This window comes from Amphiprion ocellaris, chromosome 22 (assembly GCF_022539595.1).
Source record: "Amphiprion ocellaris isolate individual 3 ecotype Okinawa chromosome 22, ASM2253959v1, whole genome shotgun sequence".
NCBI classification, from domain to species: domain Eukaryota; kingdom Metazoa; phylum Chordata; class Actinopteri; family Pomacentridae; genus Amphiprion; species Amphiprion ocellaris.
The window spans coordinates 28,212,345-28,237,235 of NC_072787.1; the positions used below are offsets into that span (position 1 = coordinate 28,212,345).

At 46.6% G+C, this 24,891-nt stretch overlaps 2 protein-coding genes across 22 annotated transcripts in view; both read right to left on the bottom strand.

Annotated features, from left to right (window-relative positions):
- dnah5l (dynein, axonemal, heavy chain 5 like) overlaps positions 1–2,743 on the bottom strand; it is a 102,454-nt gene extending 99,711 nt beyond the window's left edge. For 4 of the 7 annotated variants that reach the window (XM_055006885.1, XM_055006883.1, XM_055006884.1 and 1 more), the window contains exons 1-2: positions 1,816–2,743; positions 653–889 (exon numbers count right to left, since the gene is read on the bottom strand). In XM_055006885.1, coding sequence (XP_054862860.1) covers positions 653–889; positions 1,816–2,038 — 460 coding nt within the window. In that variant the 5' untranslated portion in view covers positions 2,039–2,743. Of the gene's footprint in view, positions 1–652; positions 890–1,733 lie in introns of all 7 variants that reach the window. The other 3 variants (XM_055006888.1, XM_055006889.1, XM_055006887.1) reach the window with 3 other exon arrangements.
- Positions 2,744–7,738: 4,995 nt separating this feature from the next.
- The window catches only part of LOC111563576 (histone-lysine N-methyltransferase 2C-like), an 85,783-nt gene continuing 68,630 nt past the window's right edge, over positions 7,739–24,891 (bottom strand). For 13 of the 15 annotated variants that reach the window (XM_055006981.1, XM_055006985.1, XM_055006984.1 and 10 more), the window contains 25 exons: positions 23,813–24,724; positions 23,251–23,540; positions 22,934–23,123; positions 22,559–22,720; positions 22,112–22,247; positions 21,886–22,009; positions 21,617–21,792; positions 21,422–21,534; positions 21,207–21,344; positions 20,745–20,796; positions 20,542–20,654; positions 20,262–20,348; positions 19,904–20,104; positions 19,689–19,816; positions 19,285–19,480; positions 18,997–19,206; positions 17,757–18,133; positions 16,891–17,003; positions 12,758–12,894; positions 12,070–12,197; positions 9,526–9,727; positions 9,154–9,270; positions 8,372–8,445; positions 8,174–8,282; positions 7,739–8,054 (listed from right to left, as the gene is read on the bottom strand). In XM_055006981.1, coding sequence (XP_054862956.1) covers positions 7,962–8,054; positions 8,174–8,282; positions 8,372–8,445; positions 9,154–9,270; positions 9,526–9,727; positions 12,070–12,197; positions 12,758–12,894; positions 16,891–17,003; positions 17,757–18,133; positions 18,997–19,206; positions 19,285–19,480; positions 19,689–19,816; positions 19,904–20,104; positions 20,262–20,348; positions 20,542–20,654; positions 20,745–20,796; positions 21,207–21,344; positions 21,422–21,534; positions 21,617–21,792; positions 21,886–22,009; positions 22,112–22,247; positions 22,559–22,720; positions 22,934–23,123; positions 23,251–23,540; positions 23,813–24,724 — 4,578 coding nt within the window. In that variant the 3' untranslated portion in view covers positions 7,739–7,961. The remainder of the gene's footprint in view (positions 8,055–8,173; positions 8,283–8,371; positions 8,446–9,153; positions 9,271–9,525; positions 9,728–12,069; positions 12,198–12,757; positions 12,895–16,890; positions 17,004–17,756; positions 18,134–18,996; positions 19,207–19,284; positions 19,481–19,688; positions 19,817–19,903; positions 20,105–20,261; positions 20,349–20,541; positions 20,655–20,744; positions 20,797–21,206; positions 21,345–21,421; positions 21,535–21,616; positions 21,793–21,885; positions 22,010–22,111; positions 22,248–22,558; positions 22,721–22,933; positions 23,124–23,250; positions 23,541–23,812; positions 24,725–24,891) is intronic. The other 2 variants (XM_055006980.1, XM_055006992.1) reach the window with 1 other exon arrangement.

Below are 24,891 nucleotides of genomic sequence, written 5' to 3' on the forward strand. Positions count from 1 at the left end.
TTGACTTAAGATATTTAAGATGCATTGTCTGCAGGTCAAATTGACCCGTTTTAATGTTTGAAAATGTGGAAAAAAAACAATAAAAAATTCACAGTGAAACTTCTGATGTCCACATTTTCAATATTTTTGAGAGATATTTGAACACAAAAAAAAAATCAACCAAAATCCAGCAAATTTCATTGGATTTTGGTTGATTTTTATGTGAATGTTCCTAAACATTTTTAACATTTCTTTTTTTCCACCAAAAAAATGTTCAAAAATCTCTCAGAAATATTGAAAATTTGGGGATTTTTTTTTAGACAAGGAAACAATGTTTTTGGTGCCTGTAAATGAAGACAACAGGAGGATTAAAACAAGTCCCTCCATCTGCTGAAATGTCTCTTGTTAAGTGAATTTATCTTAAATCAAGTGGGATGAGACATTTTGACTAAGAATAATACAAATAGATTAGGTAAGATTTGGAGTTTTTGCAGTGGACTGTCCTCGTTCTGGCCTACAAACAATGGAGTGAATGTGTTGGAGCTGCAGCAGCCCATAATAAGTCCTGCTGCTGTCACTGTTAGCATTAGCAGCACTTTAAGTCTCAGGCTGAGTGTCGGTGTGTCTGGACCTCTGTGGAGGTGAAGCTCAGCAGCTCTGTCCTCCTCCTCACCTTCCTCCCCTCCAGGACCAGTCTGGCTCTTCAGCCCAGGACTGAGGGTCCGTTCTGGGGCACAGCTCGGTCCCTGCCCTCCTGCCTGGAGCTCTGTATCCGGGGACGGAGCGGAGCCGCTCGGTCTGGCATCACAGCTGCTGTCTGGGGGAACCATGGACGCCTGTCCTCCCTGTGGAACCTCAGCTGGAGACGGAGAGTCTGGATCTGCCATCTGAGGGTCACAACGCATCCACACTGTCAGCAGAAACATAACATGGAGACGTCACCTTAGACTAGAACGTACTGAGACGCCGTGACGCCGTGACGCCGTGACGTGGACCAACACGTCCTGCTGGCTGATTCCTGACCGGCAACGTGATGAAATGAGTGGAAATGTTGGAATGAGGCTCGGCTCAGTTTCTACGGGGGCTTGGGACACAACAAGGGGTCAGCAGGTAAACCTGAGGCTGCACAGGTGATGAAGTGGACAGAAAATAAGACAAAATCACAGCGTCCTCTTTGACAGCTGACAAACTGCACACTTTGATTCCTTCAGGATTCTCTCAGCGTTCAGATGCAACAATCTGTGAAGGAATAAAGTCTGGGGACCACACAGCTATTCCAGCTGCACTCATATGCATCTGAAAAACACTAATTCAGGGAAATGTGTGACTTGCTGTTCTCCAAACGGAGCTGCAGGGGTCTGAAACTCAGCTCCTATAAAGGCCTCCATTGATTTGTCTTTGATAGTGAAGCTGATTATCAGTGATCAAGGAGATAAACGTTGCTGAGACCACAGAGTGACTTCACACACAGAGAGGAGGCTGATCAGAGCCACAACTAGAAAAACACTCAGTATCAGAGGCCAGAAGCAACCAGCTGATCATCAGTGGATCCTGCTGCTACATGTCATCTACAGTTTCCTCACAGAAAACACTGATTTCTCTGGAAACCATCAGCTGGTCACTGATGGAGCTGAAAATCCTGCAATATGCAGCCAAGTGTCCCAGAAGAGACTTTACAAAAGCACAAGAGTTGGCAGCAAATGACTGTGTGTGTGAAAAGAATGTAAATGTAGAAAGAGAGTTAAAGTTTCAACCTTCCAACACGTTGATCTGAGCTGCTGCTGGAATCATCATCCACCACCACTGGAACTGGAAAGTGTCCACAGCTGGACTCACCTGTCTGCTGAAGATTCCTGCTGCTCTCCAACACGCTGGAACAAACACAGCGAGTCGCACCCAAACCGCCGTCAGTCAGCAGAGAGGGATGTTTGCCTGTTGCCACGGTAACCTCGCCAGGCAGGGAGGCGTGTGTTAGCGACCAAACACACAACAGAGATGCCTCCTTTGTGTGCGTCAGCCAGGTCGTCACGTTGGACCCATAAAATTCTGACAGATGCATTTGGAACGTATTTCTGTCTGGAATGAAACGTATTCTGGAATCATTCTACACGTTTACATCATCAATCCTGGTGAAGGAAAAAAGAGCCACAGATTTACATCCACACTGAATGAGAGACAACAGATAGAAATATATTAGTCAGGTTTTAATCCTTTATGTGTTTATTACACCATAGATAGCACTGCAGGATGGAATAGTTCTACTTGTGTTCATGGTTAACATTCATGTGGTTTTTTACACTTTGGTGCTTTTAAATGTGCCGAATAAAAAACAGTGAGTTGACTCCCTGTAAATCACAGAAATAAACTCAGCACTAATTAGTCAGAGCAGAAAACCTGCATGAGGACGCCTTCGTCTTTAAGTCTGCCCTAAAAATCTGTCAAAAGGCTCCGAATCAGAGAAAAAGCACAAATTATTCTCAGACGGACAAAACAGAAGCTGAAAGCAGCCGGTGAGTCCTGACACATAAAAACTCCTCCATCATGAGCTTCTACTGAAACCTCAAAGGATCTTTACAAAGCTGGATTTTACTCTCTGTCCGCTTTACAAACAACAAAACACTTGATTTATTTCCACAGAGGAAGGAAATCTATGGAAACATGAGAGTTTGTAGCAGCTGGACTGCAGTGATTGAGAAGGAAACAGGAGAGACGGGATCAAGACTAATGGAACAGAAATGGATGAAAAAAACAACGGCAGTAAATATACAAAATTATTGGCTTATAAATGAAGAAAACAACAAGCAGAGAACACAGTTTATAAGATAAAAGGCCCCAAAACTAAGCATATCCACAACCAAACAACAGAAGTGAAAAACTACTTCAAAGAATATTACAAACAATTCTATTCACAACCTCAGGTCAACAATGACATAAAATGAAGACACTACTCAAATCTCTGAAACTACCAACTAAGAGAAGATCAAAATAAGGCACTGACCTCACAGATAGCTAGTCTATAGCTAGACTGAAAACTGGCCAGTCCCAGGGTGGATTCACCCCGGAGGTTTTGACACCGATCTTAGTCAGAACATTCAATTGGGTTTTGTTAGAAGGGGAAATTCCAGCTTCATGGAATGAAGCCATCATTTCAGGTATTCCCAAAGGAGGAAAAGACTAATTATATTGTGCCAATTACAGGCCAATTAGTGTGCTGAATCTCGATTACAAATTGTTTACTTCAATAACAGCAAAAAGGCTTGAAAAACTTTTACCAGAGATCATGTATATGGACCAAACAGGTTTGTTCCATCACGTCAAACTCACAATAATATCAGAAGATCTCTACAAATAATTAGACACAGAAATCAAAACTAAATCCAGGCTCTGTTATTAAATATAGATGAGGCAAAGGCTTTTGATTCGGTGCGATGGAAATTCTTAGTTGATGCTATGAAAAACTTGGTTTTGACAAAGTAATTGTGGAGACACTAAAAGCCCGATACAATACACATTCTTCCAGTGTGTCTTCCAACAACAGTCACATGTCATCTGTACATTCCAGAGGGATTCTGATTCCTGCTGTCCACACTGACTGTCCACTGCTCTCTTCCTAACACAACTCCACTGGAAGGACTCACTTCATGAGCTCAGCTCACACTAACATCAAGCTTCAGCTTCTGACTCACACTAATCAACTTCCAGGCTGCTGACAACTAAACTCCTCTTTGAGTTCCTGAGGCTCCACTGCAGCTCAGAACAAACACTGTGGAAACACAAACATACTGACTGGATGTGTGGAAGTCACACTGCTGAAGCCTCACATCACTTTCACATCAGCTTCACATTCAGACACACAGCAGGACTGTGGATTCTGTCCTCCATCTGGGAACTCTGCAGTCAGATGATCAGAGGATTTATTCAGACGCAACTATTACTGACACTAAGAACTCTCAACGTTTATGTGAACACCAGGATGTGCAGTTCTGTGATCCACCATCAGTAATTATTACTTTGATCTGCTGATATTAAGGAACATGATGATGATCAGAGTTAATCAGCACAAATGACTCCACATCTTCATTTCAGCTCAGGTTCCTTTTCCATTTCACAGTTTTGACACAAATATCATCGACTCCAAAAGGAAAACCTACAGATGGAGAACATCAGCACCAACATGAACCTGAAGCAGGATTTAACTGAACTGATAACAGCTGTACTCTGACCTGAGAGACTCCAGTTTACAGTTTGGATCCTTCAGTCCAGCAGAAAGACTCTTCACTCCTGAATCCTGCAGTGTGTAGTAAAAGTTCAGGTGCAGTTCTTTCAGACTGGAGGACAGAGAGCTGAGGACTGAGGACAGAGCTTCACAGCTTCTCTTTGAGAGGCTACAGTTGATCATCCTGAGGGAGAATTAACAAAGAACACAAACAGAATGTTTCAGTCATCATCCATCCATTATCTATACACCCCTTAATCCTCACTAGGGTCATGGGGGGCTGGAGTCTATCCCAGCTGACTCAGGTGAAGGCAGGGGACACCCTGGACAGGTCACCAGTCTGTCACAGGGCTACATACAGAGACAAACAATCACTCTCACATTCACACCTACGGGCAATTTAGAATGATCAATTAACCTCAGCATATTTTTGGACTGTGGGAGGAAGCCGGAGTACCCGGAGAAAACCCACGCATGCACAGGGAGAACATGCAAACTCCATGCAGAAAGATCCCGGGAAAGCCGGGACGTGAACCAGGGATCTTCTCGCTGCAAGGTGAAAGTGCTAACCACTACACCACTGTGCAGCCCCAGACATAGTACATATAAGACTATTTTATTTGTTTTTTATTGAGGAAGAGGATTTGTTCCACGCTGCGAGGGCTGAGTCTGTTTCTCTTCTTGGAGAAAAACTTGTGTTGAAATGATTCTTTCAGAAACAGTAAACTTTCTGAGGTCTAATCTCCATCACACTGGACCACAGAGGGACTGATAGCTACTTTCTGCTGCTATTAATGCAAAACAGAACAGCAGAGTTTTCTCTCCAACAGTGTTTGGTCAGATAACTGTGTGGAGCTCATGCTAATGCTAATGATACATTAGAATAAAATAGAATAAACTTCATTGTCCATCTAAGGCAGTAAAATGGTCTTTAGCCTCAACCAGGAAAACAAACATTTCCATAAGATTAAAAAATAGGACAAAATACAACACTCTATTGTGTTCCATTCATATCCTGATGTGTTCTCTCTGATATTTAATGTTCCATCAGTTAGAATGAAAGAACCTTGCAGATCTTTTCCTCACTGTTAGTGTCTTTTCCTTCCAGCCTTGGTCTGGATCATTGGGAACATCTAGTCTGATGGACTGAGAGCTACAGAGAACATGAACATCCAGCTGTGGTTGTCTGAAGAGTCTTTTCTCCTTCATCACTGTGACGAAGAGCAGCACTGATGTCCTCCTCATCCTTCCAGTAATAACAATAATGCTGCAGATTCAGCTCCTCTCTTCATAATACAACTTGATGATACACTCCTGTCCTCATCTGTCCCCTGATGATACACTCCTGTCCTCATCTGTCCCCTGATGATACACTCCTGTCCTCATCTGTCCTCTGATGATACACTCCTGTCCTCATCTGTCCTCTGATGATACACTCCTGTCCTCATCTGTCCCCTGATGATACACTCCTGTCCTCATCTGTCCCCTGATGATACACTCCTGTCCTCATCTGTCCTCTGATGATACACTCCTGTCCTCATCTGTCCCCTGATGATACACTCCTGTCCTCATCTGTCCCTTGATGATACACTCCTGTCCTCATCTGTCCCCTGATGATACACTCCTGTCCTCATCTGTCCTCTGATGATACACTCCTGTCCTCATCTGTCCTCTGATGATACACTCCTGTCCTTTGTCCCCTGACGATTCACTCCTCACCTTTCAGAGGTCATTGGATATTTTTCTTCATGTTTTTTTTTGTGTTTTCTTATTTTTTTGGGACAGCTTTTGATCCAGTTTGAAACTTGTGGTTGTTTTTTTATATAAAAATTTCAAACGTAATATTTCTGAAGACGTTTTATTAAAGACTCTCTCTGACAAACTTTATTTCTGTTCTGAATGTTTCTTTATTGACAAACATTTTATTCTGAAAACAGACAGGAAGTGGAATTCTTCTGGCTCGTGATTGGTACTTCCTGTTTTATTTTTGGACTTTTTATTCATGAGTGACATTTATTCATGTTCAGGAAAACTATAAATATTTTATTTATATGTTATTGCATTTTGGGCAATATTTTTAATTACAAATTATTATTATTATTATTATTATTATTATTATTATTATTATTACTACTACTACTACTAATAATAATAATAATAAAATACTCAACTAGCAGAAAATCGAAGGTTTTTTGACATTAACATTTTGGGTATTTTAAGATTTCTGGAAAATCTGCTCAAATTTTATTCATATTTTGGGTATTTTATTAGGATTTCTGGAAAGTTTTCTGACATTTTATTAATATTTTGGGTATTTTATTAGAATTTCTTGAAAAGTTTTCTGACAATTCATTAATATTATAGGTATTTTATAACGATTACTAGACAATTTCCTAACATTCTTTTAAAATTTTGAGTATTTAGTAGGATTTCTGGAAAGTTTTCTAACATTTTATCCATTTTCTTGCGCTAGGGTTAATTTATTTATTATTATTTATTAATATATTTCTCCTTTTCTCCTCCCCGTCTGATGATGAATTCTCTTCTGTCCAGATGTATAACGAGATAACACCTAATTTGCATATTTGTACATAAAATTACAGAAAACCTAATGAAAGAAAACCCTGATTAACAGTCCTGTTAAATTGTTGTTTCATGTTAGTTTGTTATTTCTGGAGATTTTACTGATTTATTAACAATTAGACATTTTAGAGACATTTTATGTATTTACAGGCTTTTAATGAATCTTATGAATAATTCCAGGGGATTTTATTCATATTTCTGCATTAACCACATCTTGTTGACTGAAATAAACGTGTTCCGTTCTGTTGACATCAGACACAAACAGCAACAGAAAAGATGTAAAATATTTTATTTTCTGTAAATGATTCTAAATCAGATTCACCAAATTTCCCCAAAACAAAAAGACATCTTCACCGTCATCTTCATCACGCTGGACGTCCGATAATAGAAAACAAAAAGGCTTCTGTCTGTACAGAGTCCTCATAAAACCTCGTATGTACACGGCAGCAGGACTCACAGCCGCCCAGCCGTGGAGGCGCCGTCCAATCGGAGCGGCCGCCCCGCCCCCCGGCCCGGGTAGCGACAGGAACTTGACTGAGGAGGTGAGCTCTTCATCTATGGTACAGATATTTACATGCTGCCCCTCCGGACCGTGAACTCACCGCGGCATTAGAAAATAGCTTCATTCAGTAATAAATACAAAAAGAACAAAAATCTCTTATTTTACAGGAAATGAACAAACGCGGGGGTCAAGTAGGTTCGTGTGTTTTTGTCGTGTTTTTAGTGCAACTCCATGAACGAGGACCAGCCTCTTAGCCCCGCCCCTCACCTGCCAATCATTCACACTGCCCTGTCCCCTCTGTGACTCGCTTCTGACCCCGCCCACCCACATATACATACATATATATATATACATACATATATATATATATATATATTATATATATATATATATATATATATATATATATATATATATATATATATATATATATAATATATATATATATATATATATATATATATATATATATATATATATAAACCCCGCCCCCTCATCATTCATCAGTTCGATCAATTTCATTATCAATTAAGATGTTTCATCATGTGACACTGAGCTCCGCCCACAAAGGAGGGCGAGTGACAGTCGGCTTCATTCAACACCAGAGAGAGAGAGAGACAGATAGAGAGCTGCCAGAGTGTGTGTCTGAGTGTATGTGTGTGTATATGTGTTGGTGTGTGTTCAGTTCATCCATTTGCGACAGTTCATGGCTCCACAGTGACACGGGATCTTATGCTGGTCGTCCTCCAGGTCGAACTTGTAGTCGTAGCTCAGCTGCAGGGAGACAAGTATTAATTAGGAAGTATTGATCAGTGACGTACTGATCAGTGAAATATTGATCAGCGATGTATTGATCAGTGACGTATTGATCAGTGAGATATTGATGAAGGTACCTCTTCTCCTCTCTGGATGCGTCTGCAGGAGCTGATGATGATCTTGTTCTCCTTCTCCACCGTCACCACCTCAGTGATGCAGTTGGGAGCACATGAGTGGTTGATGTACCTGCCAATCACAGACAGCTGTGTCATTCACAGGTGAGCCAACGGATCGACTGACCAACACAGACCTGAACCCGTCCCAACCAGCCTCACCTGGCAGGTCCTCCAGTGATGGTGGCGTCGATCACGTAGTCGTTGTCGATCCGAAACATGTACACGCCGCGGTTCTGCTCACAGAATGATACAGATATACAACAGATACAATATACTTTATTGTCCCACTTGGGGAAATTTATCTTGGACTCAAAAGCTGTGCCATCAATGCCATCTCAACAACTACAAAACAGTATTGCACATATCCCAAACATTCCACATAACACATACTTAGATCATAGTAAAAACGCTATAAAAAATCATTGTACAATCTAAGCAGCATTGATCAGGAATTTAATGGAGGTTGGAACAAACGAATTCTTAAAAGGGTTGAGTTTGCAGGTGGGGACTCTATATCGTCTGCCCAAGGGTAGGAGCTTGTATTCTGAGTGAAGGATATGTGACGGCTCAGTCACTATCCTCTGGGCTTGCCTAAGAACAGTTTGTTCATAAATAGACTGCAAGGATTGGTAGTTATTTTTTCCCATCACAATCAAACAGGAAGTCAGTGTGGACAGCAGTCTTTCACAGCTGGACGCTCAGAGTGGCTTTAATTCTGATGAAAACATCCAGAAGGACCTTAAATCTCCTCCTGAACAATAAAACCATCCATCATCTACACACCGCTGGACAGTCAGGTTCTCCTGGACCTTAGAGATCCACCTGGTGGAACATCCAGGTACTGCAGCTCACCTTCATCTATTCTCCCATCGTCTGCCTCATCGATCAGTTAGACTCAATCTATTGATTATTGGTGATAACTGTGTGTGTGTGTGTGTTACCTGTGACTCGTACAGCCTCTCCTTGCGATTGGCTACTTCACTCCTGATGATGGTGCCGATGTACTCGATGACCATGGTGCATTTCTCTATGTCTCTGGCAGCGTACAGACCCAGGCCCTACACACACACACACACACACACACACACACACACACACACACATCATGTTGGTGCATCCAGGTAACTCCAGGTTTTTACATATCGCCATGGTAACTGATGGGGTTCTCCATAGAGAACAGTTTGTCAGGTTGTTCCTGGTGTGAAGCCGACGTGCCAGAAAGAATCCTGTCCCAGCCTGTGATTGGTCACCTGCCACCAGCCCCATCCCCTTCATGTGACTGACAGACAGGTAGCCGTGCTCAGGTGTCTCACCTGGATGCGTGAGCGGGCCAGGTACACGTTGCTCTTCCACTCGGCCTTCATGCGTCGGTACTGAGAGGACTTGGAGTGGCGTCCCTGGTGAGCGCCAGCCACCGCCTCACCGGGAGCCAGAGAGATGACGCCAGGAACCAGACCCACGATGGAGCCCACCGAGCCCTGGCAGCGGGGGGCGATGCTGGTCAGCAGGTAGGGCCTGGAGGAGGGGGCGGAGCCAGTCAGAGCACAGCAGGTAAGAACCCGACCAATCACTGTGGGCCGAGCTCATGTGGTTTGATTTTGAAATCTGGTGTTTTAACGTCACGTTTACCGGAAACCAGGTGAGTTTATCTACAGGTTCTGCTTCCTGTGAACAGATCAGTTCAACCTTCATCACAGCTGATCATTTAATCCTGGTTCTCAAGCTAAACGTTCCTTCTGCAGCTAAACGTTCCTTCTGCAGCTCAACGTTCCTTCTGAAGCTCAACGTTCCTTCTCCAGGTAAACGTTCCTTCTCCAGGTAAACGTTCCTTCTGAAGCTAAACGTTCCTTCTGCAGCTAAACGTTCCTTCTGCAGCTCAACGTTCCTTCTGCAGCTCAACGTTCCTTCTGCAGCTAAACGTTCCTTCTGCAGCTAAACGTTCCTTCTGCAGCTAAACGTTCCTTCTGCAGCTCAACGTTCCTTCTGAAGCTAAACGTTCCTTCTCCAGGTAAACGTTCCTTCTGAAGCTAAACGTTCCTTCTCCAGGTAACATTCCTTCTGCAGCTAACCGTTCCTACTCCAGCTAAACGTTCCTTCTGCAGCTAACCGTTCCTACTCCAGCTCAACGTTCCTTCTGCAGCTAAACGTTCCTTCTGAAGCTAAACGTTCCTTCTGCAGCTAAACGTTCCTTCTGCAGGTAAACGTTCCTTCTGCAGCTAAACGTTCCTTCTGCAGCTAAACGTTCCTTCTGAAGCTAAACGTTCCTTCTGCTGGTAAACGTTCCTTCTGCAGCTAAACGTTCCTTCTGAAGCTAAATGTTCCTTCTCCAGCTAAACGTTCCTTCTGAAGCTAAACGTTCCTTCTGCAGCTAAACGATCCTTCTGAAGCTAAACGTTCCTTCTCCAGGTAAACGTTCCTTCTCCAGCTAAACGTTCCTACTCCAGCAAAACGTTCCTTCTGAAGCTAAACATTCCTTCTGCAGCTAACCGTTCCTACTCCAGCTAAACATTTCTTCTGAACCTAAACGTTACTTCTCCAGCTAAACGTTCCTTCTCCAGCTAAACGTTCCTTCTGCAGCCAAACGTTCCTTCTGAAGCTAAACGTTCCTTCTGCAGCTAAATGTTCCTTCTGCAACTAAACATTCCTTCTGCAGCTAAACGTTCCTTCTCCAGCTGAACGTTCCTTCTGAAGCTAAACGTTCCTTCTGAAGCTAAACGTGCCTTCTCCAGGTAAACGTTCCTTCTCCAGGTAAACGTTCCTTCTGAAGCTAAACGTTCCTTCTCCAGCTAAACGTTCCTTCTGCAGCTAAACGTTCCTTCTGAAGCTAAACGTTCCTTCTGCAGCTAAACGTTCCTTCTGCAGCTAAACGTTCCTTCTGAAGCTAAACGTTCCTTCTCCAGGTAAACGTTCCTTCTCCAGCTAAACGTTCCTACTCCAGCAAAACGTTCCTTCTGAAGCTAAACATTCCTTCTGCAGCTAACCGTTCCTACTCCAGCTAAACATTTCTTCTGAACCTAAACGTTACTTCTCCAGCTAAACGTTCCTTCTGCAGCTAAATGTTCCTTCTGAAGCTTAACGTTCCTTCTGCGCTAAATGTTCCTTCTCCAGCTCAACGTTCCTTCTGAAGCTAAACGTTCCTTCTCCAGCTCAACGTTCCTTCTGAAGCTAAACGTTCCTTCTCCAGCTCAACGTTCCTTCTGAAGCTAAACGTTCCTTCTGAAGCTAAACGTTCCTTCTGAAGCTAAACGTGCCTTCTCCAGGTAAACGTTCCTTCTCCAGGTAAACGTTCCTTCTGAAGCTAAACGTTCCTTCTCCAGCTAAACGTTCCTTCTGCAGCTAAACGTTCCTTCTGAAGCTAAACGTTCCTTCTGCAGCTAAACGTTCCTTCTGCAGGTAAACGTTCCTTCTGCAGCTAAACATTCCTTCTGCAGCTAACCGTTCCTACTCCAGCTAAACATTTCTTCTGAACCTAAACGTTACTTCTCCAGCTAAACGTTCCTTCTGCAGCTAAATGTTCCTTCTGAAGCTTAACGTTCCTTCTGCGCTAAACGTTCCTTCTCCAGCTCAACGTTCCTTCTGAAGCTAAACGTTCCTTCTCCAGCTCAACTTTCCTTCTGAAGCTAAACGTTCCTTCTCCAGCTCAACGTTCCTTCTGAAGCTAAACGTTCCTTCTGAAGCTAAACGTTCCTTCTCTGAGTCTCTCTGAGGGCCAACAAACTGTTTAAATGAAGATCAAACTACAGGAGCCTTCAGAGGAACTGAGGTTCTATCAGGGTTCTTCATGAGAACCGTGAGGTGTGTTGGAGTGACTTTCCTTCATGCTGCTGAGGAACGTGTTGAGAACTCTAACGTCTCACCTCTTGGCCTGGTAGGCTTTGGGTTCTGATCGGGCCGAGCCAGACGGGTTGAAGGCCAGAGGCCACTCCATCAGAGGGTTCCTGCCGAAGCGGAAGGTGTAGCGCTCACAGGCCTCCACTCCAGGGAGCTGCACAGAGTCCACGTTAGTTTCTTTCACTCAAAAAGTGGAACATCTCAAGGCTCTCTGGGGAGTTAAATGTTTTAAAGTTCTAGTCCTCTCACGTCCAGCAGCTTTGTTCTCTAAATGTGAGTCTGAAGAACATCCGAGGACCCATTAGAGATAAAAACCGGAACGTTTCTGATATTTTTCATCCCCGATCCAGGATCTGTGATGTTGGACAGCACATCAGGTGGACAGAACTTAGTTCTACTTGAGAACCATTAAACTCCAGAACTCGACCTAGATCAGACTTTCTACCAATGTTTCTCTTCATGGCGGCTTCAGTGTTCTTCATATTTCATCTCCTCCACAATCTCAGGTCATTGATCTGCTGTCCAACATCACAGATCCTGGATCAGTGATGATGAGAACCTTCCAGGTTTTTATCTCTAAAGGTTCCTCAGATGTTCTTCAGACTCAAACAAACCTGCTGGAAGTGGATCTTTGTAGAAACATCTGACCCTGTGGGGGATCTACTCTAAGAATCTTCATGGTGAACATCCAGAGTGTGGTGAAGGTCTACGTACCGACTCAATGATCCGGGTCACTGCCGACGTGCTCAGACCGAACAGATCTTCTCCTTTCAGGTAAACTGGGAAGAGCTTCAGAGTCCCAGTGGAGGACCTCATCTGGGACACTGGTTCCAGGATCTGCTCCCACACGGCTGCAACACACAACAGCTGGACTCACTGCACTGCTCAGCTTCTCCAGCAAGGGTTCTTACAACGTTCCTGTGGCGTAATGAGCTCACACAGGTAGAACGTTTTACTGGGAAAACTGTGAGAATGTTTTAGGAACGTTGTTGAGGTAACAGACTGGACAACGTTGGACGATAACAAACACCCAACAGAACATCTGGAGAATGTTCTAGCGACTTTAAAGCAGAACGTTCCAACAACATTATCCCTAAAACATTTTAAAAAGGTTCTGGAATGTTTTAAGGAATAACTGCTCTGCTATTAAAGAGGAACACTTTGGGAATGTAGAGGAATATCTAGGGTAGGATGTGTGGAATGATGAAGATCCCAGGAACCACTGATGTTCTGAAAGTTTTGTGTAGAAATGAAGGAATAAAGGTCATGAAGCAGAGATGATGTCTGGAATGGAGGTTTTGATGAAGTAAAACATGCATTTTTGTTATGAAGACCAATCATAAGCTCTGTAGAAAATGAAACCTGGAGAACTCAACGTAATATAACCTTTAAAAGAGGCGTATCAGAAACATAACACATAATGGAGTAAAATGTATAAAGACTGTCATAAAAATAATAAGTAGAAAAGCCCTCAGAGTCAGTCCTCCTCCAAGGCTGCTCATTCCCCAAATGTCAGAAATACAGCATTAGTTTATTACAGTGGTTCCCAAACTGGGGGCGTGCCCCCTAAGAGGGGGCGGGGAGATATGGCAGGGGGGGCTCGGTGACAGGATGGCCAGGTCTGTGTGTGTGTGTGTGTGTGTGTGTGTGTGTGTGTGTGTGTGTGTGTGTGTGTGTGTGTGTGTGTGTACACCTATGTACTGATCTGGAATTCGGTATTGTTTAAGTAGAAATAAATTATCTCACTTCAATCATGGATGTATATTTATGTATATTATTGATACAATTTGCATGCAGAAGAGGTCAACCCAACCAACCAAACTAAATCATCCAGCAGCAACATTTGAAATTCTGCTGGAAAAACGCGGACCTGGCAACCCTGCCTGGCAAGGCTAAACATAAACAAACGATGCATGCTGCAGCGCAAGCTAGCAGAGCATGGAGAAGTTTGTGACAGGAGGACGGCTGGTAAACGGACAGCAGATGAATCTACACCAAACCTCACAACAAGTAAAACAAAGGCAAGAAAATATGACGAAGCATATCTGGCCCTCGGCTTCACAAGTACGACTGTGGCTAATGAAGAGAGGCCACAGTGTGTTGTCTCTCAAAATATTAGCATCTGACAGCATGAAGCCAAATAAGTTAAGGCGCCACTTGGAGTCTGCACATCCCGAACACAGAGAAAAGCCAGTTGATTTCTTCAGAAAGAAACTACTCAACTGTCGTGAACAACAGAGTCGTTTCACTAAAGCAGCATCTGTACCTGGAAATGCCCAACTCGCCTCATATAAGGTCGCCTACAGAGTTGCTCAGTGTAAAAAGCCGCACACTATTGCCGAGGAATTAATACTTCCTTCTGCTATTGACATGGTTTCTACCATGATTGATGAAGCAGCAGCAAACAAACTAAAGACAATTCTTCTGTCAAACAAAACTACTGGGAGACGCATTTATGACATTTCAGAAGACATAGAGGAGCAGCTTAATGATAAGATGAGAGACAATCGTTTTGCACTGCAGGAGGATGAAGCGACTGACAGTAACAAAGACTGTTTACTGATAACATACGTCAGATTCATTGATGCTGATGATTTGAAGGAGGATTTGCTCTTCTGCAAACATGTAACTAACAGAGCCACTGCAGAGGAATTGTTCAAAATCACTGACACTTATTTGAAAGAGGCTGATCTGAAATGGGAGGACTGTGTGGGGATCTGCACTGATGTGGCTCAGGCTATGTCCTGGAAACGAGGAGGGCTGCAAGCGACGTAATGACAGACATCACTGACACAGTGAACTACATCAAAACAAGACCCGTCAAAGCCTGCATTTTTGCAGCTCTCTGCCAGGAAATGGGATCCGACCATACAGCTGCTTTGTTTCACACTGAGTCCTGATGGTTGTCAGGTGGGAAGCTTCTTTCCAGGCTGTTTGAATTGATGAAATCACAATCTTTTTGGAGGAGGAGGTTAATGAACTTGCTCACAAGTTTAGCAATAACAACTTCCTCATGAAACTTGCATACCTCAGTGACATGTTTCAGACAGTCAGTGAACTAAATCTCCAGATGCAGGGCACTAAAACACACCTCCCACAGCTGGCAAATAAAATCACATCTTTCACAAGAAAACTGGAGATGTGGGAGAAGCGAGTGAAAGAAGGGAATATAGACTCATCTGATAGCCTGAAATCATTCATTGAGGACAGCAAGCTGCAGAACACATTCATCCATTCATGATCAGCCACATCTGTGCCCTACAGAAACAGTTCCTGAGCTATTTCCCAGTGCAGGATCCTACTGAATATGACTGGATCAGTTCAGCAGCAGCAGCTGACTTCAGCGCTGCAGAAGAGGAGCAGTTCATTGATGCCACAATGAGGCTGCACTTCAACTCAAGGACATTGGCTGGATTTTGGATTGGAGTGGAAAAGGACGAGCCACTGCTGGGCAGGAGAGCATCTTACCTGTGTGACATCACTTTCTCTGCAGTTGCCTCAAGACAATACAGATCAAAGCTGGACATTGAAAATGAGCTAAGAGTGGCAGTTTCACAGCTGCAGCCTCCATTGGAGAAAATCTGCAGCACAAAGCAAACCCAAATCAGTCACTGAAAGGATTGTGGGACTTCAAGTGTTTTTACAAATCTTGTTAGAAATGTTGTTTTTGCAGAAAATATTTGCAAGTTTTTGTTTATTACTAGAGAATTGTTAACATGCCATTTTTGTGCAGAGAGTAAATTTTGAGTCTTGAAAGGAATTAATACTGATAGTAAAAACATAAGATTCATGTTAAAAAGTCTCTGCAGTGACTTATTTATTTTTTAGGACGATGTCACACTTTTGCAGTTTTCTCTGTTAAGTTAAAATACAAAATTGAGATATGTTTGCTCACTTTTAATGCTTCCACTCTTAAAAATGATGTGTTCCTTTTAAGAGTTTTCAGTAAGATGTCACAAACTAAGTCTCATATAAATTCTACAGGAGTTTTCAAGCAAAAGATGTGTCTGAGAGTATGTTGGTGTGGCTGCATGCAGGTAGGAGGGCCAGAAAACATTTTTTCTTCCAAAGGGAGGCCCTGCAGAAAACGTTTGGGAACCACTGGTTTATTAGTTATAGATGATCAGAAATCACAGCATAGAATGTTCACTTAATATAGCTGTATAGTACAGGTGTGTGTCATACATGTGTACTTTATGTACGGATACCGAATCACGTGACCTAAATATGTAGCGGGTGGAGGGAATTGATGGGACTCAGAAACACCCCCACAATTTAATCAACTGTTCCTTGTATGGTTTCTGATGGATAAGTCCTGATAAGTCCTCAGCGGTGGATTTGTAGTAGGATCACAATCAGCTGACGTAGTGTTCACTTGTTGTCATGGTTACAGTGACGCCTTGCCGCAATCTGGCAGCGATACAGAAATCTTTAACAAATCTGTGGATCCAGACTATAAGCTGCATCACTGCCAAAATCTAATCACTTGGTCCTTGTGTCATTTCTGACCTTCCCTGGAAAGTTCATCCAAATCCACCTGATTCTGAGTAATGTTGCTGACAGACGCACAGACTGATGCCAATCATCACATAGCTCCTGTTCTTCTACAGATTTATTTATTTGTCTTGGTTTTGCTACTACAGTCTGTTTTATGTTCAGGAACCCTGCTGCCACATTTACACTGCTTTTTTTTTTTTTTTTTTTGCAGTTTTTTAAAAAATTTTGGTCGTGTGGTGCTTTGAAAACCTTCTAGGGGTTCCTGTGTTGGAAACCAGCTGAGTGAAGATGAAGGAACATGTTGTATCAGGAGGTGAATGGACCAGAAGCAGCCTCCAGGTGAGTCTTACCTTTGGGCGTGGGTCCGGTCAGGATGAGGTCGTCGTGTCCCTTCTCCACCACCTTCACCCTGAACAGCGGCTCGCCCTCCTTCTCCTCCACGTAGCACATGTACTTACAGCGTCTGCAACCATAGAAACCCACATTGTGATGGATCCACTCAGCCAGCACAAGCACCAGCTACTGACCCTGGTCCTCTCTGGAACCACCACCCTGGTTTAGATCTGGTCTTGGAGTCGCTGTGGACAGTTTTGATTCGTTTTGGACCAGTGGATCATTCCAGAACTGGAGGACATTTTACATCCAATAATCCATGTAGAAAATCCTAAAACATGCAGTAGTGTAAATGTACTTTTGTCATTTTCTGTCTTGTTTTTGCCGTTTACATCATCAATCAGTGTTCCTAAAAAATGGGTAGAGCAAAGCTATGTCCTCTCTTCTATTTTCCATCTTTTCATCCCATCGTCAGCCTTGATTGAACGTCTCACTCTACCTCATATTATCAGGATCAGACTAATTCTTTGGACTGTTTTCCATCAGTCAGTTTGTCCTCTTGGTCAGCAGTAACAGCAGCTAAATATCTAGCTTCTACTGCTGAGGGAAAGCTAACATTAGCATGGATTAGAGTAGGGTTAGCAAACAACACAGAAAACATGGAATAAAAATGCTACCATTGATGTGGAAGCTGAGCCAATCAATACCTATTATTGATCAATACGGAGCAGAACATTGGAAGAGAGAAGCTTTATTTTCATACACATTGAGCCCAGATGTCCTCCAGTCCTGGAATGATCCTGGAAATGACTCATTTCAGGCAGACTTTGACTTGTTTGAGTGATTCTGCGTTTGTTTCCTCCAGGACAGCGCTGACGGTTACCTGTTGCTGTGGCGCATGCTCCAGTAGATGCGGTTGGCGTGGTAACCGACGGGGAAGATGGCGGTCTCGTTGTGGAAGTTGCTCATCTGATGTGGGAGGAGCCTGCCGACGGCGCGGAACAGCAGGCTGCCGACCCGGAAGGTGTGCTGCCGCTCGCCGCGCTGCACCACGGCGGCGATCTGCCGCGCCTCGTCCCGCTGCACGAACACCCGGCGGAACACGGAGAAGCACCGCAGCTCCGAGTTGTACGGGTCAGAGGCCGCCGCCGCCGGGTCGGGGGTCGGACCAGGGGTGGAGGACGGGGACCCGCTGGAGGACCTGTCCCCGCTCAGAGGAACTGCCCTGGGCTTATGGAGGTGACAGAGCATCGTCTTATCCTGGAGGACAGGGGGAGGAGCAGAGAGTCAGCAGGGGTGTTCAGGTGTGTTCAGGTGTGTGTTCAGGTGTGTTAAAGCGTGTGTACAGGTGTGTAATTTTCTCCTATAGTCTTACTCCAGCCGTTTATTTGGAGTGTATTGTACCTGTATCTGGTTACGTTTCATCAGCGCTGCAGTGAGCCGGTCATGTATTTTTCTTTTTGGCACAAGAATGAGGTGAATAAACTTCTGTTTCTAAAGATGAGCTCTGAAGGTGTGGATGGTCAAGATCCTCCACCTCCATTTGTTTAAGGAATCATCTGTTCTCCTGGAGCATGAGGATGTCCATGGAGATGATACATGAACGTGTCTTTGTGGACACAGGAAGGATCATTTGGTCTTAGGAGAAACGTTTACAGCTTCTCCTCACAGAAAGGTGAAGGTGATTGTGTCAAACTCTATTATATTACTTTGACATGCTTTAACCCTCTGACCCTGAAAACCTAAAAGCTTAAATCACGTTCTCAGAACAACTAATGGTCCATGACTGAGTCAGGTTTCAGGTGAACTGCAGGCAGTGTTTCCTCAGAGCAGAGAGGAGGATGGAACTAGATCGTTAAACATCTCCAGTATGTGGAACCTCCATGTTTCCAGTAACATCTCTCAAACATTGTTGATCCCAGTTGTTGGTTTGTCATGTTTTTATAATAAATAATTAAAGAAACGCAGCTTTTTTTCTTAGTTTCTCTGATTTCCATCATTCTCTGAGTTCTGTCTCCTTCTTCATGTTGTTCTGGTTTCATAGAGCTGCAGGACTTTAGATTAAAAATGAGACCAGCTGACAGAGAGTGGACAGCAGGAGAACATGCACAGCAGTGTGTTACCTTGAAGAAGGTGCAGTGGGCCTGCAGGGCGCAGGTGAAGTGGTAGGTGTTGGTGCAGCGCAGGCGGTTGCAGCCGCTGGTGGCTCCGGTCTGCTGGCAGTAGGCGCAGCGCAGCGTCAGACCTCGCCTCAGAGCCAGCTCCACGTTGATGAGGGCGCCGGCCTGGGTCTCGTACACCTCGCTGGACCACAGAGCGCAGTTCAGGTGCACCTGAGACACAGACAGCTCGGTCAGCTCGGCCCAGACCCCTGCCGGGTCTCTACGGCGCCGACAGGGCGGCTCACTCACCCACAGGTCCAGGTCCAGGTTCAGCAGTCTGGCTGGTCCGTCCGTCTGGCCGTCGCCCTGCTGGTGACAGAAGCAGCACCTCCGCTGGTCTTTAGGTAACGGCTCGGGACGAAGACACGCCCCCAGCTTCTTCAACAGCATGTCCACTTCCTCCTCTGTTGGCATGGCAACCGCCTCATTAGGAATGCAAGGACCCCTGCATGAAAGACAAGATGTAAGGGACAATGCTAACATGCTAAGCTGCATTGTTTGGTGAGAGCCTGCACAGCATGATGCTAACCTGCTCAGTGTGATGCTAACATGCTAACCTGCTCAGTGTATTGCTAACATCTTCATTATGATGCTAACATGCCAACCAGCTCAGTGTAAGGCTAACCTCCTCAGTATGATGCTAACATGCTAACCTGCTCAGTGTGATGCTAACACTCCAGCGTCTCCAGCGGCAGCTCTTCATTCTCTTCCCATGGCGAGGCGACTGTGAGTCCTCTCCACCTGGGACTGCCCGGGGGCGGGGCTTCAGCTTCACCTTCACCTGTTGCACAAACAGAAAGTCGATCACCTGATCAAAACTCACGTCATCTTCAAAGTCACCTGTGAGCACGTCAGTAACCACGCCCACCTTGAGGCTGTCCACACGGGGCCTGGTCTCCATGGTGACGGCCGAGGCAGGGGGGAAGGAAAGAGGAGGAGGAGAGGAGGAGGAGAAGGGAGTGTGGGGGAGGGAGTGGACGGCGATGGAGGACATGTTGTTGGTGTACTGGTGCTGCCCTCTGCTGGCAGGAGGGCACTCAGAGCCAGACTGCAGGATGGGCATCGCAGCCTGACAACACACACAGGAACATGTTACAGCGCTGCATTGTGGGAGATGTAGTAGACTAAACCACAGGATTCCAGCACCTCGGCTGCCTTGCTCTGGACTGAACCCACTTATCACTGATAATCAGTTATCAATAACCTGATCAGACGTGAACTCTCACCTTGTTTCCTGCTGACCTGCTGTGTACGTCTGCTGTGTAGAGAGAAGAGCAGTTTGGACTGCAGAACACCAGGCTGGGTCGACCCTCCTGTAACACACACAGACAGACAGACAGACAGACAAACACACACACACGCACGCACACACACACACACACACACACACACACACACACACACACACACACACACACACACACACACACACACACACACATAGTGACTACCTGTCTCATCTCTGTACTTTCACTTTAGTACAATCTCTCCTATACTTCCTCCCACCTGTTTGAGCTCCTTGACTATACGGACTCCGTTTCCCAGCAGCACCTTGCAGTAACTGCAACACTGAGGCCTGGCAGCAGCCCCACCATGTTGGATGTAGTCCATCCTGACACCTGAAGAAACACAAAGCATTTAAAGATAAAGGGACAAAGGTGAGAAATGAAGATGAGGAAAGTGTGTGTGTGAGTGTGTGCGTGAGAGACCTGTGTTTGCTGCAGCAGCTGCAGGTCTCTGTCGTCTGCTTCCTGTTGAAACCTGTGAGCATCAAACAGTCACAGTTACATTTTCTGGATGTATTGATCAGCAAACCTGCTCAAAATGACCAACATGTGTGACAGGAAGCTAACGCTAATGTGCACAGACTGATGCTACTATGCTAACCTGATGCTAAAATGCTAATCAGCTCAGTCTGATGCTACTATGCTAACCTGTTGCTAACACTAATCAGCTCAGTATGATGCTACTATGCTAACCTGATGCTAACACTAATCAGCTCAGTATGATGCTACCATGCTAACCTGATGCTAACACTAAACAGCTCAGTCTGATGCAACTACGCTAACCTGATGCCAACACTCAAAGAATGATGACCATCCACCATCATGACCAGCCTTGACCAATCACAGAGGGTCAGGTCGTGACATCATCAGAAGCTGTGGACTCACCTGTGGCAGCGGCACTCGGACCCCGGCCAGCAAAGCCAGAGAGTTCTGCTCAGGGCTGGCCGCTCGGCTCAGCCTGTAGTCGACGGGGACGGGAACCAGCAGCAGCTCCGCCACCGCTGCCATCACACCCGCTACACTCTGAAAACACAACGCCACATGATGTCATCAGGAGGGAGGGGCTACTGACGACTCAGCAGACAGAGAGAGAGGTTTACCTGAGCTGCAACGGGGTTGAGGGTGATCGCTATGGTAACCAAGTCAGTGTTAGAGCAGGAAGGACGGCCATGACGGATCGGCTCCGCCTTCACTTCTTGTTTGACTGCAGAGCCTGGACACACCCACAGGAAACACAGTCAACAACAGACAGGAAACAGCACACGGCCAGGTGTGACGTAACTATGCCGACTGACCTTTGCCCCAGGCACAGGGCATGATGGGTAACGTAGGCGACGGGCAGGGCGAAGGCGGCTCCAGTTTGATGAAGGACAGGTCAGGGTACCTGCTGACCTCCATGTCCGCTATGCTCTCCGGAGACGAGGACGGGACGAAGCCGTCGGGGCTGCCGCGCTGCGACGAGTCCTGCGCCCTGCAGAGGAAAACCCACGAGGTAGAAAGATGAGTCAGACAGTCAGAGCGGCACCGGGAGAGGACAGGTGTGCTCAGAGGGGGCGGGGCTTACCGGAGCTCCTCCTGGTTGTTATGTGGGGGGGTCGGCAAGGAGGCCGGGACGTCTACGGTCTTGGAGGTGCGGTTTAGAGCCATAAGCTCCTCCCCTTTCTGCTTCAGCGCCGACGCACCTTTCCCTGAGGTGAGAACAGAATCAGAACCGAGCCGACAGCCCTCAGACGACGTCTGACAGGCAAACCAGTCTGCCAGACGAAGCCGAGGGTTGACGTGCTGCTCACCTTCCTGGTCGGTCATGTCCTTCCTGTCCAGCTCCTCCGTGGAGGCGAACCCGTTCACCAGCTTCTGCCGGGCCACTGGGGGAGGGGTGGGGGGCAGGGAGGCCGGAGGGGTGGGGGGGTTACTGAGGTTGTTCTGCTGGAAGAGACGGAGACAGGACTGTAGTAGTACTGGTGTAGTACTGTAGTACTACTGGTGTACTACTGTAGGAGAACTGTAGTAGTACTGTAGTAGAACTGTAGTAGTACTGGAGTAGGACTGTAGTAGGACTGTAGTAGGACTATAGTAGTACTGGAGTAGTACTGGAGTAGAACTGTAGCAGTACTGGAGTAGTACTGCAGTAGTACTGGAGTAGTACTGTAGCAGTACTGGAGTAGGACTGGAGTAGTATCTTGTATATGAGCTGGGAGTAGGACTGTAGTAGTACTGTAGTAGTACTGGAGTAGTACCTTGTATATGAGCTGGGAGTAGTAGTCGGTGACTCCGTCCAGGGAGGCGTTGCCGAAGGAGCCCATCAATCTGGAGTCGCTGCCCAGGGAGGAACTGCCGTACGGGGGGAACAGACTCAGGTCCACCCCTAGAACTGGCTCCATGAGCGGCAGCACAGACAGCTGAGAAGCAACAGGTCCATCATTAGTCAACATTTCACCTGCCAGGACACACCTGTCCACTGATCCATAACAGAGGAGCATATCAATAAATAAGAAAACTAGTAAACTAAGACAGGACCTGAGATGAGGACATACAGACTGTCCCCATTTGTAGAAACAACCAGTGTGACTATGCTGCTTCAGGCTACGGAACCAGAGGAGGCGGAGCTCTACCTGTCGGAGGTGTGTCATCAGCGGGTCAGAGGAGGAGGTGGAGGAGTGGAGGGTCTTCTCCTCCTCCTCTTTCTTCCTCCTCTTGTATTTGGGAGGAGCTCTGTCTTTGTCGGGCCGGGCCGGTCTCTTACAGCGCTGAGCCTTCTTCCTACCAGAGGGGTCGAGAAGATCTGAACCAGGACTGTCCCTGCTCACCTGGAGGACACACATCACCTGGTCAGAGGAGTACCACAACACTCTGCTCTGTGGAGTCATGTGATCTTCAGGTGTTATTTCAGGAGTGACACACTGCTGCCTAACAACAGAAAACAATAAACCTCACCATGTTGCCATGGGAACCAGGTCTGTCCTCGTCCTCAGACTGCAGGCTCTCATTGGAAAGCTGGGGGTGGGAAGTGGGCGGAGCCTGGCCGGTGGGCGAAGCCTGGCCGGTGGGTGAGGGCGTGCTGGCGGGGGAGGTGTTGTCCTTCAGCAGGTGTCGGAGCAGCTCCTTCCCCCCGTCGCCCCCCTGACGAGGGGAGGAGGAGGAGGAGGAGAAGCTCTCGACTCTGCCCTCCTCCACCTTTACCACACCTGCCCCACAGACCCCGCCTTCCTCACGCTCTTCCTGCAAGACAACCACAAAAACACACCTGAGTACTGCAGTACTACGATACTACAGTACGACCATAAATTACTACAGGCTGCTGCTACGATACTGTCAGGATTACTGAATACTGATACTGTCACAGTATTACTATCAGTACTACTACAGAGTACTGATACTATCACAGTATTACTACAGAGGACTGCTACTACTAGTACTACTACAGAGTACTGCTACTACTAGTACTGCTACTACTACTACAGAGTACTGATACTACCAGTACTACTACAAACCTTGACCTCCAAACGAGCTGCACACAGGGGCCCTCCCTGGCCCTCCATGCCCAGGATAGAGGCTCTCTGCTGGGCTGCAGAGCTGACGGAAAGCTGCCTCTCCAACTCAGACGACGGAGCCAGAGCAGAGCGAGAGGAGCTCTGAGAGAAGGACACGTGTGATTGGTCCACGCTACTATGACTGGGCGTGGAGCAGGAGGCGTCTGAGATGGCTGAGGTGGGCGGGGCAGTGATGTAATCAGAGTGTGAGGCGTCGTCTCCGTCCCTCTTCCTGCTGCGCTTCTTCTTTGGTTTGTCATCAGGGATGATGTCAGAGTAGAGCTGGATGAGGGAGGCGGGGCCTCCAGGGGAGGGGCAAGGGAAGGAGGGGGAGGAGGAGTCGTGTCCATATCGGTGGGGTTGGGAGGGGGTCAGTCCTCTGACCCCAGCCAGGAGTATCGGCCCCTGGGCTGAGGGCCCAGAGAGGCCTGGCAGCCTCGGCCTCATCTGGACGTCGGAAGGAGCCACATCCAGAGGGGGTCCGTGCTCGGGGAGGGCCCTGCCCCACTCTGCTGTGGCCCCGGGGAGCAGGCCTGGGGCTGGGTGGGCCCCTGGGTGTAGTGGTCCCTTGAAACCCTCGTGGAGGCCCTTCTGCTGGGGGAACGGTGGCCCCGCCGGGGCCTGGAGCTGAGGTCTGGGGGCCGGGGGGGACTGGAGGAAGTCCTGGGGCAGTTCGGAGCTGAAGAAGGGCATCTGGGAGAGACCGTCCCCACCGGGGGCATCTGTTGATCCGGTAGGACCTCCGGGACCAGGTCCTGGCGTCGGCCCAACCCGAGCTCCTGACAGAGCTCCAGACCCGGGGCCCATGGGGGCCCCCAGGAGGGCCTGCTGCTCCAGCTCCAGTCTCTGCTGCAGGGCACGATGACGCTCCACCTGAGGAAAGATAACAGAGTTCAGCTGGGAGGATTTAGACCCAGACAGACAGGCAGGCAGACAGACAGACAGGCAGGCAGACAGACAGGCAGGCAGACAGGCAGGCAGGCAGACAGGCAGGCAGGCAGGCAGACAGACAGGCAGGCAGACAGGCAGGCAGACAGGCA